Genomic DNA, 12,369 nt, shown 5'->3' with positions numbered 1-12,369 from the left:
ACTTCACACTCTTTGCATGTTTGTTCTTTTGTAACAAACAAAACATTAAGACATTGAGCAATTCAAGCATCAGCTTGTTTCCATGTATGGAAGCCTAAAAGGCTTTTAAATAGATGGATTTACCTTATTTAGCAGGGGGATTCTTGTATATGTAGCAGGTGGTGGTTGAAGTAAGTGGGTCAGGTTTTTAATAAGCACAGAACACACTCTTCTCTGCTGTTTGTAGTCCATGCAGCTGCCAGCCCAAAATAGCCATTCAATATTAATGATAGTGCAGCCTTAATTGAGGAATGTGTCCAAGAGCGTTCATGCCAAGCACACTCAACTTTTAGAATGTGTTTTAATGCAGAGATGTTTTTCTACCATATCTTCACTTTGATATCTATTTTGCAATAACTTGCCAAGTGTTTCCAAGATGGTTGTAGTGGATTTATGAAGACAGTTCCCAACAGAGTAGCCACCGGTGTGGTTTCACTTAGGGCGCTTTCACACTAGCACTTTTGGTGCGCACCCGGGTTCGAATGACGTCAGAGTTCGGTTCGTTTGGATGATGTGAACGCTGTTTTCCGAACTCGGGTGCGCACCCGCGAACCGTACTCGAGTCCGCTTAAAAAGGTGGTCTGGGGTACGGTTCATGTGAATTCGGGTACGGTTCGCTGCTGATATGAACGCAATCGTACCAAATCGCGGAAGTGAACCGCTATTGATGACGTATAATGTGGAGCGTGCCTGCGTGCGTGTGTTTAACAACTGTAAAAGGGTCTATATACACTTACCTTGACGAAAAGCGGGATTGACGCACTGCAAGCAGAGCGATGATTTCTGCTTGCCTCCACAAAAATTGTCTTTGGAACGGTTTTAATACTTTTGCGGCAGACAGACGCAAGTGTGTTTCTGTATCTTTTCTTTGAAAACAAAACCAAAGGTTCAAAAAAAGAAGAAGAAATGTGAAGCGAGCAATTCTATCCATTTTGCCGCTTTTTCATAGCGGTTACCAAGCAACACGTGTATGCGCCAGCTGCAGTTTGATGACGCAAGCGTACCGCGGTTCGGATACAAATAATATAATGTGAACACAGTCCATCGGGGGCTGGGGGAGGGGGGAAGCAATCGAACTCGGGTTCGGAACAGGCAATCGAACCAAGTGTGAAAGCACCCTTAAACTGTAAGGGAAGGAGGGAGACATTTATTCACTGAATTTTTATCTTTGGTGGATTGATCCAAATGCAGATAAACCATCATTTATGGCTATGTTCAGACTGCAAGCAATCTTTTTAGGTAGACTTTCTGCACTATTAATTGTAATTGTTCATATATTATTTGTGTGTCCAGACATAACCAACTTATCTGCATGGGTTGCTTTGGTAACGACGTAGGCGTACCATTGTATGTGATGAGGCTTTCAAAACAGATGCAGGGAAAATCATCTCACTCTTCAAATAAATGCCCTGTCGAGTAGCGGTGCATAACAATATATACCAGTCTCCTCCATCGCTGAGTTTGTGATGATCTTTGTTGTAGTCATGGACAAATCTTTGGACATACCGTTTCAATTCTGTATGAATACTTTGTCATTTTCGCCACCAATTTCGACATTATCGGCGTGTGTGATGGAATGATGCAAAAGACAATCTGAAATCAGATTTGAGCAGCCAGAGCATCCAGACTGAGACGCATCTGTGAAAATCTGATTGGAATCGCATATCAAACCTCCTCCAAATGTGTTCTTGTTTTTTTGTTTTTTTTTTCATACTATTAAAACCCGTCTGGAATGCAAAAAAATCATTCCTTTGCCATCACAGGAATAAATTACATTTTAAAATATATTGAAACATAAAACAGTTATTTTAAATTCTAATCCTTTTTCAAAATAGTTTTTTTTTTTTTTTTTTTACTATATTTTTTATCAAATAAATGTAAAAAATATCTTAGTGACCCTTTATTATGCCTACTTGTTTCTATTGGCCGGTCAAAGCAGAACTTATGTTGCGACTTTCGATTTGGAATTGGATAATTTCTCCCTGAATTGAATTAACTGAATAAAATGGAATTGAAAAACTGAAAAAACTGAATAAGGTGAATAAAAATTCCTGCCAAATACTTTTTTCTCTTAATTTTGGACAATACACCTATTCTTTATAGTTTTAAACCAAACAAACTTCTTTTTGTCACACATTTTACTTGAAATGCTTGTGCCATTTTTCCTCACCATAAATATCACTTGCTTTGAAATTTTGACCACTACATGTGACACTTTGTCCCCCTCTTCTTTGACAGTAACATCCCTAGTGTGGGAAGTGCAGTTGAACAGGACCAGAGCTGCACCCCTCAGACACACAACACCTTCATGTCCAACAGCGCCCCACCCAGCAACAGCGGCGCTGGCATCTTGCCCTCCCCCGCCACCCCTCGAATCTCTGCCCCAACGCCACGGACACCCCGGACCCCACGCACCCCCAGAGGCCCTGCCAGCGTCCAGGGCTCACTGAAATATGAGAACTCCGACCTCTATTCTCCCGCCTCTACACCCTCCACCTGCAGACCTTTAAATTCAGTTGAGCCGGCCACCGTGCCCTCCATCCCAGAAGCGCACAGCTTATACGTCACCCTCATCCTCTCCGAGTCAGTCATGAACCTCTTCAAGGACTGCAACTTTGACAGCTGTTGCATCTGCGTCTGCAACATGAACATCACAGGGGCGGATGTGGGCGTCTACATCAGTGATCCCAACATGGACTCGCAGTACTCAAGTATGGACCCCTGCTCCTGCGGTTTTAGTGCCGTCATGAACCGTCGCTATGGCAACGGGGCCGGCCTCTTCCTGGAGGATGAGCTGGACATCATGGGACGGGGTTCGGATGCCGGACGGGAGACAGAGAAGCACTTTGAGGCTGTACGTGCAGCCTCACTTCAGAGAGGGGCGGTCCTTAAAGAGCAGATCCCGGATGATCTCGTCCTTCTGCTGCAGGACCTGTGCACGAACCCTTTCTCCCCCATCATCAGGCCCCAGCTACTCAGCACCAGTTTCAAGCCGCCCATGCGCCTGGAGGAGAGGGACTATTACAGTGACTGCTACTTGGCTCTTGAGCACGGCAGACAGTTCATGGACAACATGTCTGGAGGAAAAGTCGATGAGACACTGGTCAAGAGCTCCTCTTTACACCACTGGGCCAAACGCAACGGTGAGACTTCTGCTTGTGATGTTGTTGATATATTTTTTGATTCTTTTATTTAACTTTTTTTTTACTTTTGTTTTTACGCTACTCCTTCAGTTTAAGTTTTAGCTGTGGTTCTCAAGCAGGGGGCTGGGGCTCACAAGGAGGCCTCAAAATGACTGAAAAGTATTTAAATTAATACATTATTATTAAAATATTACAATAAATAAACTTTATTGAAATAAAAAGTTTTAAAGACTTATTTATTGCATACTATTATAATATAATAAAAATAATAAATAATATAAATATTTATTCCCCTTCAATAACTGTTGTTTTTAATATCAGTATATTTATAAGTATAAAGAAAAAGTTGTGACAAGTGATTTCGGGTCATGTTTTAAAGTCAGCATGAAACATTTACAGTCAATTTACTTCCATAATGTGACATTTCGGAGTAAAGCATCTGGAATTGATCGGCTTGTGAAAAGTATTTTCTATGTGATAGGTGGTTGAAGGGGAGAGATTGAATAAAAAGAGGACTTGGAGTTGTTTTTTTTTTATGTATTCAATAATTTATTTTTTGGAGGAGCTGTTGCTATATTATCTTTGAAATAACATAGCAATTTACAATTTCTAGGATAGCATAGGATAGACTTTATTGTCCCGAAGGAAATTTGTCTTGGACACACAATACAGTCTCTGCTGTTTAAATACAAGAAACATAATACATACATGCAAACAGTACATACACAGGCTGTTGCGCGCACACACAATACCTACAGTACATACACAGACTTCCTATCAACCATCCAGGAAGTCTAGGAACATGTATTTAATTAAATACAAACACCTTTGATTTGTTTGTTGTGATGAAATGGAAGTAGCTACAGATATTTTCTTCCGTATTGTGATGGACATCGAAGTGAAACATATAAAAAAAAAAACACTTGTAGGACAGGACTTAGTTCTATTCATCAGTTGTTAATTGGATGGAGACGGATCTGAATGCAAGCTTGAGGTTGATTGTAGGAAAGAGTTGGGATTTAAGCGTAAATTGTCATTTCATGGTGACTTTAATCCCCATGCAGACCTATAGCAAATTCTGCCAGTAAACTATAAAACAGTTTTCTATAACTAAGTTTAGCATTAAATCTGTTTGAAGTAAAATCCGGTGTGTTTGTAAAACATTTCTCTCTCTGTGTCCTTGCAGCTTTCGATATGAGCATGCTGTTCTCCCAGGATGTGGTGAGGATGCTGCTGTCACTTCAGCCTGTCCTGCAGGACACCATTCAGAAGAAGAGGTCTGTGCGCTCTTGGGGGGTCCAGGGCCCCCTCACCTGGCAGCAGTTTCACAAGATGGCTGGCAGGGGATCGTACGGTAGGCCTAAATCAACAGACACCATCCTCAGCATAGTTTATAAATGATATAGGTATATTAATACAACTCTTTCCTCTCAGGCACGGATGAATCTCCAGAGCCCCTCCCCATCCCCACCTTACTGGTGGGTTATGAGTATGACTATGTGGTGCTGTCTCCTTTCGCTCTGCCATACTGGGAGAAGCTTCTGCTGGACCCGTACAGCTCCCAGAGGGACATCGGATACATGGTGGTGTGTCCTGACAATGAAACTCTGCTTAATGGAGCCAAGACTTTCTTCAGAGACTTGACAGCAGTATATGAGGTTAGAACATGCTAATGACCTCGGAATGTCACTACACCAAATAATTAAATTGAAAAATCACAGGTTTCGTAATACTCAAAGTCAATATCACCACTTAACGAATTGTTAATTTGTTAATCATAATTATTATAATTATCATTATAATTATTAAAACAACTATATGTACAACCTTTACCCGGATGCATACGCTACACTCACATTAAGTGGCATGTACTGTAAATAAAATCGTTTTGATTGTTAGATGTTTGTTTGTTTGTTTGTTTGTCATCGAAAAATGTAAACTATATTATCGTCCAGCAATATGCTAAAAATTTGATATATAGTACATTATACATAACCTGCATACATACAGTGCACTCACGTAAAGCAATATATACTATATAGGAAATCAGCTGCATGATTTTTTTTTTGATTTTTTTGTTGCATAATTACTCTAAAGTTGGACATACTCGTATATCCAACTTGATATGTGATATCTCAAATGCTTGATTGCTTGTATTGTCACAAAATGTAACTAACCCATCACTAATCTGAAAAATGTGACTTTGAAGATCAAGCTATTAAGTTATTATAAACATTAACGTCATGATTTTCTGTAAAGCTGCTTTGAAGCAATGCGTGTTGTAAAAAGCGCTATACAAATAAATTTGACTTGATTGATTTATTATTGTTCTGCAGTCCTGTCGGCTCGGTCAGCACAGGCCCATTGCCAAGTCTCACGCTGATGGCATTGTGACTGTGAGTGATACTGGATCCCAGCCTTTTACAGATCAGACTTTCACTGACTGGCTCCCAAAAACCATCAACAGCAGCAGCGAGGCTTTCAACAAGCTCAGACTTTATGCGCAAGTGTGCCGACAAGACTTGGGTATGTAAAGAAGCAAATAGAAAGCTTTTTGATGTTGTGAGGAAAAATAGAGATATCCTATAATATTTTGTATCTCTTCAGTGTCCTGTCTGGCATCCCAGTCTTTGGACGGCTCACTGCTTTCCCAACGAAACCCTACCAGCTCTTCGCAAACTTCCAGCTCCAGCAGCCCCACCACAGTCACTCAGAACACCACCCCTACCACCAACAGCACCACCAACACTAACCCCACAACCGCCACGGCGACCACCACCACATCCACCACCTCTTCCTCCTGCTCTCAGGGCATAGGTACCTTGCCGTCTTCCAAGCCCAATTCCCTGCCTTCCTTTGGGGCTCCGGGCTTGCAGTCCAGTCAGCCGAGCAGCGGTCAGAGTGCAGGGACACTGGGGGACGGCTCATCGACCACCAGCCAACCTCAGGTCCAGTCTGAGCCCCCAGAGAGGTACTGCTTTTCATATCCAAACAATCTGATTCTTAAGGTGATGATACACAGGGCAGCTTTTTGAGCAATGTTGCTGGGCAATGTTGCCTTCAACGGGCAACCAGATGAGAGACAGGGCCCACGACCCATCTAAATTATCCAGATAGAAATGTATTGCCCATTTTCAATGTGAAAGTGCCCAAGGAACAATCGCTCGGCAAGATTGCCCATCAACATTGCTCAAAAAGTTGCCCTGTGTATCATCACCTTGACTGATCCTCTCAGATGTGTGTGCTGATCCGTGATTTATCTATGTTACAGTACGATGGATAGAGAGAAGGTGGGGGTGCCGACTGACGGAGACTCCCATGCCGTCACTTATCCTCCCTCTATAGTGATTTACATTGTGAACCCCTTCAGCTATGAGGAGACAGGCCAAGGGGGCAATTCCAGTGTGTGGACAATGGGTCTTCTCCGCTGTTATCTGGAGATGCTTCAGTTTCTTCCTCCTCACATCAGGAATGCTGTATATGTCCAAGTAAGAATTCATCTGCTTTCTGATCGTAATGTTTCACTTTGCTTAGATCTAAACATCTGCCGTTTTCTTCTACCAGATTATACCCAGCCAATACTTGCTGCAGCCGGTCTGGAGTGAGGAGCGCCATATATACGCACAGCACCTGAAGTCTCTGGCTTTCTCAGTTTACACACAGTGCAGACGGCGTCTGCCAACCTCCACTAATGTCAAAACGCTAACAGGCTTTGGCCCAGGTCTGGCCATTGACACTGCACTACAGAGCAAAGAGGTACACCTAATAATTGCCAATGTATTGGGCAAGGGGTTTCAAAATCGGGGTCCGCAATATAGTGCTAGAAGGTCTGTGGAAAAGTAACAAAATAATTATATATTTGTACCGTATTTAATAACAATAAGTTTATTTATTTAAATAGATTTCAATTCCAAATTTACCAAATTTCATTCTTGGTGTCCACAAGTGAGTCCTAAAAGGTCTCTGGAATAGTATAGAGGAAATCTTTTGCTATTAATGACAGTAGATTTATTCAATAAATTATTATTGTTGTTGTTCTTTATTTAAATAAATGTAACTAATTTACCAAATTTGATATTTATTTACATTTTCATTCTTTGTAAAAATGAAATCAACTTAATAGAAAGTATAATCTTTTAGATATTTTACACATTTATTTGTTTATTATAAAAAAAAAGAAGAAATATACTTTTTCGTTGTATAAATGCATCTTTATACATGAAAATATATATATTAAAATGGGGTCTTTTATTTTGGGGTCTGTGCCATCAAAATAATTTAAGACCACCTGAGATATACCATTTTCATTAAATTTATACAAAGATTTTGATAAACAGAGCTTTGTAATAAATAATAATATTGACCTCTTGGTTCTTGCCGCCCTCAGAGACCAGAGTGTTTACATCTCTACGCACCGCCATTCATCCTGGCACCAGTGAAGGACAAACAGACAGAGCTGGGTGAGACTTTTGGAGAGGCTGCGCAGAAATACAATGTGCTGTTTGTGGCCTACTGCCTGTCACATGACCAGAGGTGGCTCCTGGCCTCATGCACTGACCAGTACGGAGAGCTGCTGGAAACCTGCATCATCAGCATTGACGTACCCAACCGGTGAGCACTCAAGAGTTGGTCTGTGATTGGTGTAGTTTATTCAAGCCTAAGCCTGTGTGTGACTGGGATGTCTGTGTGTTTTCACACAGAGCTCGGAGGAAAAAGGGCTCTTCACGACGACAGGGCATTCAGAAGCTTTGGGAATGGTGCCTGGGTCTTGTACAGATGACTTCACTTCCTTGGCGCATTGTGATTGGCCGGCTTGGAAGGATAGGTCACGGGGAGTTACGTGGTAGGTATTGCAATTATTCAATAATAAGTGTTTAAATTATGTATATAGGTTATAAGTGTTTGGCATCATGTGCCCTTTGCTCTTGATCTAACTGCTGTTTTTGTTCCAATCAGATTGGAGTATTTTGTTGAGTAGGCGAAACTTGCAGTCTCTCGGCAGACGACTGAAGGAAATGTGCAGGATGTGCGGTATCTCTGCTGCGGACAGTCCTAGCATTCTCAGCACATGTCTAGTTGCAATGGAACCACAGGCTTCCTTTGTCATCATGCCAGGTAATTAATGTGAAGCTTTCACACAGAGCAGTTGTTCTGCATTGGGCTGTACTTTGATTTTTCCTTTCAGGCCTTTAGAAACTTTTGAATGCTTGATGAAAGTTCAGAACCTAGTCATGATTTCCCTTCCTTCTCCATCTCTGCATAGACTCTGTGTCCACGGGCTCCGTGTTTGGACGCAGCACGACCCTGAACATGCAGACGTCTCAGTTAAACACTCCTCAGGACACCTCCTGCACTCACATCCTCGTGTTCCCCACTTCTGCCGGCCTCCAGGCGTTCAATCCCAACAACGGTCAGACACTTTCACCCTCACCCCATCTAGCTCTTCTACTTTATTATTATTTATAGCGGACTAATATAAGTTGTCATTGTGTTTGCAGATGTCACAGATGGAATGGGTGGCATGGATGGGATCTTGGACTTGCTTTCAGAGAATGATCTGGTTGACCCCGATCTCATTAACATATTACCCAACTCTCCCACCACCTCCCCAGTACAGTCACCAGGCTCACATTACCACCACGGAGGAGACGGCAGCAAGGTAAACTTGTTTGCACTGTCCTTTTGAAGAATTTCAACATACACTACTGTTCAAAAGGTTGGAGTTGAGAATTTTTTTAAATGTTTTCATATGATTAACAAGACTGCATTTGTTTGATAAAAAATTCAGTAATATTGTGAAATATTACAATTAAAAAAAAATACATTTTCTTTTTTAATGTATTTTAAAATGTAATTTATTCCTGTGATGGCAAAGCTGAATTTTCAGCAGCTATTTCTTCAGTGTCACATGATTGTTAGAAACCATTCTAATATGCTGATCTGGTGCTCAAGAATCAATTTCTATTATTATCTGTTGAGAACAGATTTTTGTGGTAACTGTGATGCATTTTTTTCATGATTCTTTGAAAAAAATATCTTTACTGTCACTTTTGACCAATTTAATGTGTCCTTGTTGAATTAGTTTTTTTCTTTCTTTTTTTAATCATACTGACCCATAAATTTTGAATGGTTGTGTATCTCATAAGTCATAACTAACAAAGTTTAGGAATAAAAAACTTTTTTTTTTTTTTATAAAAATGCTTTTTACTTTAGTATTGTAAAGTATACTTCGGCCGCTCGTGTTCCACACACTGTCGCGTGATGTAATTTTCGTCATCAGACGTGTGCTCACACTGTCCCGTGTGCAGCCCCTATGTTTGTGTCCGCGCGGATGGTGCGCGTACAACCGCACATGTGCGAGTGACTTAAGCGCTTCAACAAAGTCTACTTTGAAAGGCTTGTGCACTCAACCGTTTGTGAGACGCTGAACGCAGAAAATGAATATACCCGGGCATTAAGTGTCTGAAGTAATTTCTCAGTTTTATAGACCTCTAAATTCAACCTCTTTCGGGTCTCTTTCCCGTCCTCAGGGCCAGAGCACAGACAGGATGGAGTCTCACGACGAATCTCCCAACATCCTCCAGCAGCCCATGGCTCTGGGCTACTTTGTGTCCACAGCTAAAGCGGGTCCACTGCCTGACTGGTTCTGGTCCTCCTGCCCACAGGCAAAGAACCAGTGTCCTCTCTTCCTGAAGGTGAGCTCTTGAGTAAACGTAATAATCATTTCACTCGTGTTCGTCTAAAACACAATTCATAATCTAATCTATTTAACAGATCTGCAGAGGTGTTATATAATGAATGTTTCTGTCTTCCTGTCAGGCTTCTCTGCACCTTAATGTTTCGTCAGTGCAGTCAGATGAATTGCTGCACAGTAAACACTCCCACCCTCTGGACTCCAGCCATACCTCAGATGTGCTCAGGTATCAGCTGGACACCTCACAGTCACTCTTCTCTTTATTCCCATGCCTCTCATATTTCTTTACATTTATAATATGAACCCAGGTGGGTTTTTCGCTGGTTCCATTTCATACTTGTTGGAGCTTCTAGAACTACATCATACAAGGAGGGGAGCTGACTTAGAAACATCCAGACAAATTTTTTAACTGTATTAAATGTATTTAATGGCATTAAACATGATTTATTTATAGTTAGTAAATCAATGATTTAATAAAAGGGATAGTTTACCCATAGGTGTCATTTACTCGCCCTCATGTCATTCCAAACACGCAAGACCTTTTCATCTTTGAAACACAAAGGAAGATTTTGAATGAAACCTGAAAGATTTGTCCATTACACCTAAACCTTGTTCATAAAGACTTATTATTTTGAATCCATATGAATCAAGCAGTTAATCCAAGTCTCCTGAAGGAACACGATCGCTTTATAACAGTGGTTTTCAACCCTCTTTTGTCCAAAACTTGAGAACCACTGCTTTAATTTCGGCTTTTTATTCACATAGATATCGATCAATGCTTGTACGTCGAACACATCAAATATGGTAAATGTAATCGCAACTGTTCTCTTTTGCGTTTGAGCTTTCATTTACCATATTTGGCATGGTCTGTATTTTTGCTGATCAATGTTTATATATGAATAAAGGCTTAAATTAAATCAGTTCATCATAAAAAGCGATTGCGTCTCTTCAGAACACTTGGATCAATTTTCTTGATTCGTATGGATTTCTTTTATGATCTCTTTATGAACGTTTTGAAGCGTCACATTTTTGGTGTAATTGACTGTAAATGGAGGGACAGAAATCTCTCAGGTTTCATTAAAATATCTTCATTTGTGTTTTGTAAATGAATGAGAGTGTCTCAAGGGTTTGGAACACCATGAGGGTGTGTAAATGACGACAGAATTTACATTTTTAGCCGAGCTAAAACCTCAAAAGTTGGCTTAATCGCAACCACATATTTCAGTCTTGCCCTTTTTTCAACGTTGCCACAGCACTGCAATCAATATCCTCCTCTTTGCAAAAAAAAAAAAAAAAAGATTAACCACGTATTTATTGTGTTTGCAGATTTGTGCTGGAGCAGTACAATGCCCTCTCGTGGCTGACCTGTGACCCAGCGACTCAGGACCGGCGCTCTTGTCTCCCCGTGCACTTTGTTGTGCTCAACCAAATGTACAACTTCATTATGAACATGCTCTAACAAACGAGGGACTCTGCACAACTGTTGCCCTGATTTCTCACAACAGACCCTGCAGAGACACCGCATCACTGCACTGCCGTCGCAGGCCTCCACGCTGTGGACACGGCTGGACAAACCAACTGCAATCAGACAGCGCACTTATGGCAATGCCAGGCTGCCCAGTTTATGCCAAGTGTCCATCTCAACAACTGGAGGGAAAGGAACTAGACCATCTCAGTGAACTGATAAAGGCCTGAAAGTGCAGTTTGGGTCAGGTTTTATCCAGTTGAAATGCCTGCATATATCTTATTTATTGTATGTTTTTAAATGTGTAATTTCTTAATCCTTTTATATTATATAAACACGGGAAGATGCATATTGCCTTCCTAAATTAAATGAAAATGGTTTGTCATATATGTAATTGTCTTAATTACAGAACCGACAAGTGAATTTGCTGTAGGTTGCTTTTAGAGGAATATTTAGAGAAATATTTTCTCCACAATTTTTACTGTCACAGTGTACAGATGAAGTATACAGGAGCTCACGTTCTTACCTTTGTGTGGTGGGGACTTTAAGATAGGCTGTAGCTACAGAATTCCTGTACAGCAATTTAATGTGTTCAAATAAGAGGACAAGAGGTACTTTGTCGGATTATATATTTTATATCACAGATTTAGAGAATTGTGTGTGTGTATATAAATGTGTACATACAATTGCGTGCCGCTATGGATGGTGCAGCCAATGTTTTAGGAATAAAGTGTGTAAAACTTGAAACCTGTGGTCGTCGTCATTGCACATCGTGCTTTATTTTGAATGAATATCTTGGGTTTCTAGGGGAAAAAACGAGACGCTATATTGCAGGAGGTTTCATCATACTCTTCAGGTCTGATAAGCCCTCGAGGGAGAAATTGCGGTGTATTTATTCTGCTCAAATCCCTGTGAAATGACATGGTGCTATTCTCATCAGGCCTGTTCGCGTGTCCATATGCGCTTGTTTCCTGATGGGGCTGAACCAGAGGCTGAGGTTTGAGTGTACGTGTTGTGCTAATAGCACT

General features: G+C 41.0%; 1 protein-coding gene across 1 annotated transcript in view; it reads left to right on the top strand.

Annotated features, from left to right (window-relative positions):
- The window catches only part of med13b (mediator complex subunit 13b), a 36,149-nt gene extending 24,061 nt beyond the window's left edge, over window positions 1-12,088 (top strand). Inside the window, exons 16-30 of the mRNA XM_084126700.1 lie at window positions 2,278-3,182; window positions 4,369-4,536; window positions 4,617-4,840; window positions 5,519-5,708; window positions 5,790-6,153; window positions 6,454-6,670; window positions 6,747-6,938; window positions 7,570-7,793; window positions 7,883-8,025; window positions 8,139-8,297; window positions 8,446-8,592; window positions 8,681-8,841; window positions 9,713-9,877; window positions 10,002-10,102; window positions 11,203-12,088. Of these exons, the coding sequence (XP_083982826.1) occupies window positions 2,278-3,182; window positions 4,369-4,536; window positions 4,617-4,840; window positions 5,519-5,708; window positions 5,790-6,153; window positions 6,454-6,670; window positions 6,747-6,938; window positions 7,570-7,793; window positions 7,883-8,025; window positions 8,139-8,297; window positions 8,446-8,592; window positions 8,681-8,841; window positions 9,713-9,877; window positions 10,002-10,102; window positions 11,203-11,335 (3,493 nt within the window). The 3' untranslated portion in view covers window positions 11,336-12,088. The remainder of the gene's footprint in view (window positions 1-2,277; window positions 3,183-4,368; window positions 4,537-4,616; window positions 4,841-5,518; window positions 5,709-5,789; window positions 6,154-6,453; window positions 6,671-6,746; window positions 6,939-7,569; window positions 7,794-7,882; window positions 8,026-8,138; window positions 8,298-8,445; window positions 8,593-8,680; window positions 8,842-9,712; window positions 9,878-10,001; window positions 10,103-11,202) is intronic.
- The last annotated feature ends 281 nt before the right edge of the window (window positions 12,089-12,369 follow it).

The sequence above is a fragment of the Abramis brama genome (assembly GCF_963993115.1).
Source record: "Abramis brama genome assembly, chromosome: 10".
NCBI classification, from domain to species: domain Eukaryota; kingdom Metazoa; phylum Chordata; class Actinopteri; order Cypriniformes; family Leuciscidae; genus Abramis; species Abramis brama.
This window is presented reverse-complemented; position numbering and strand designations above follow the sequence as displayed.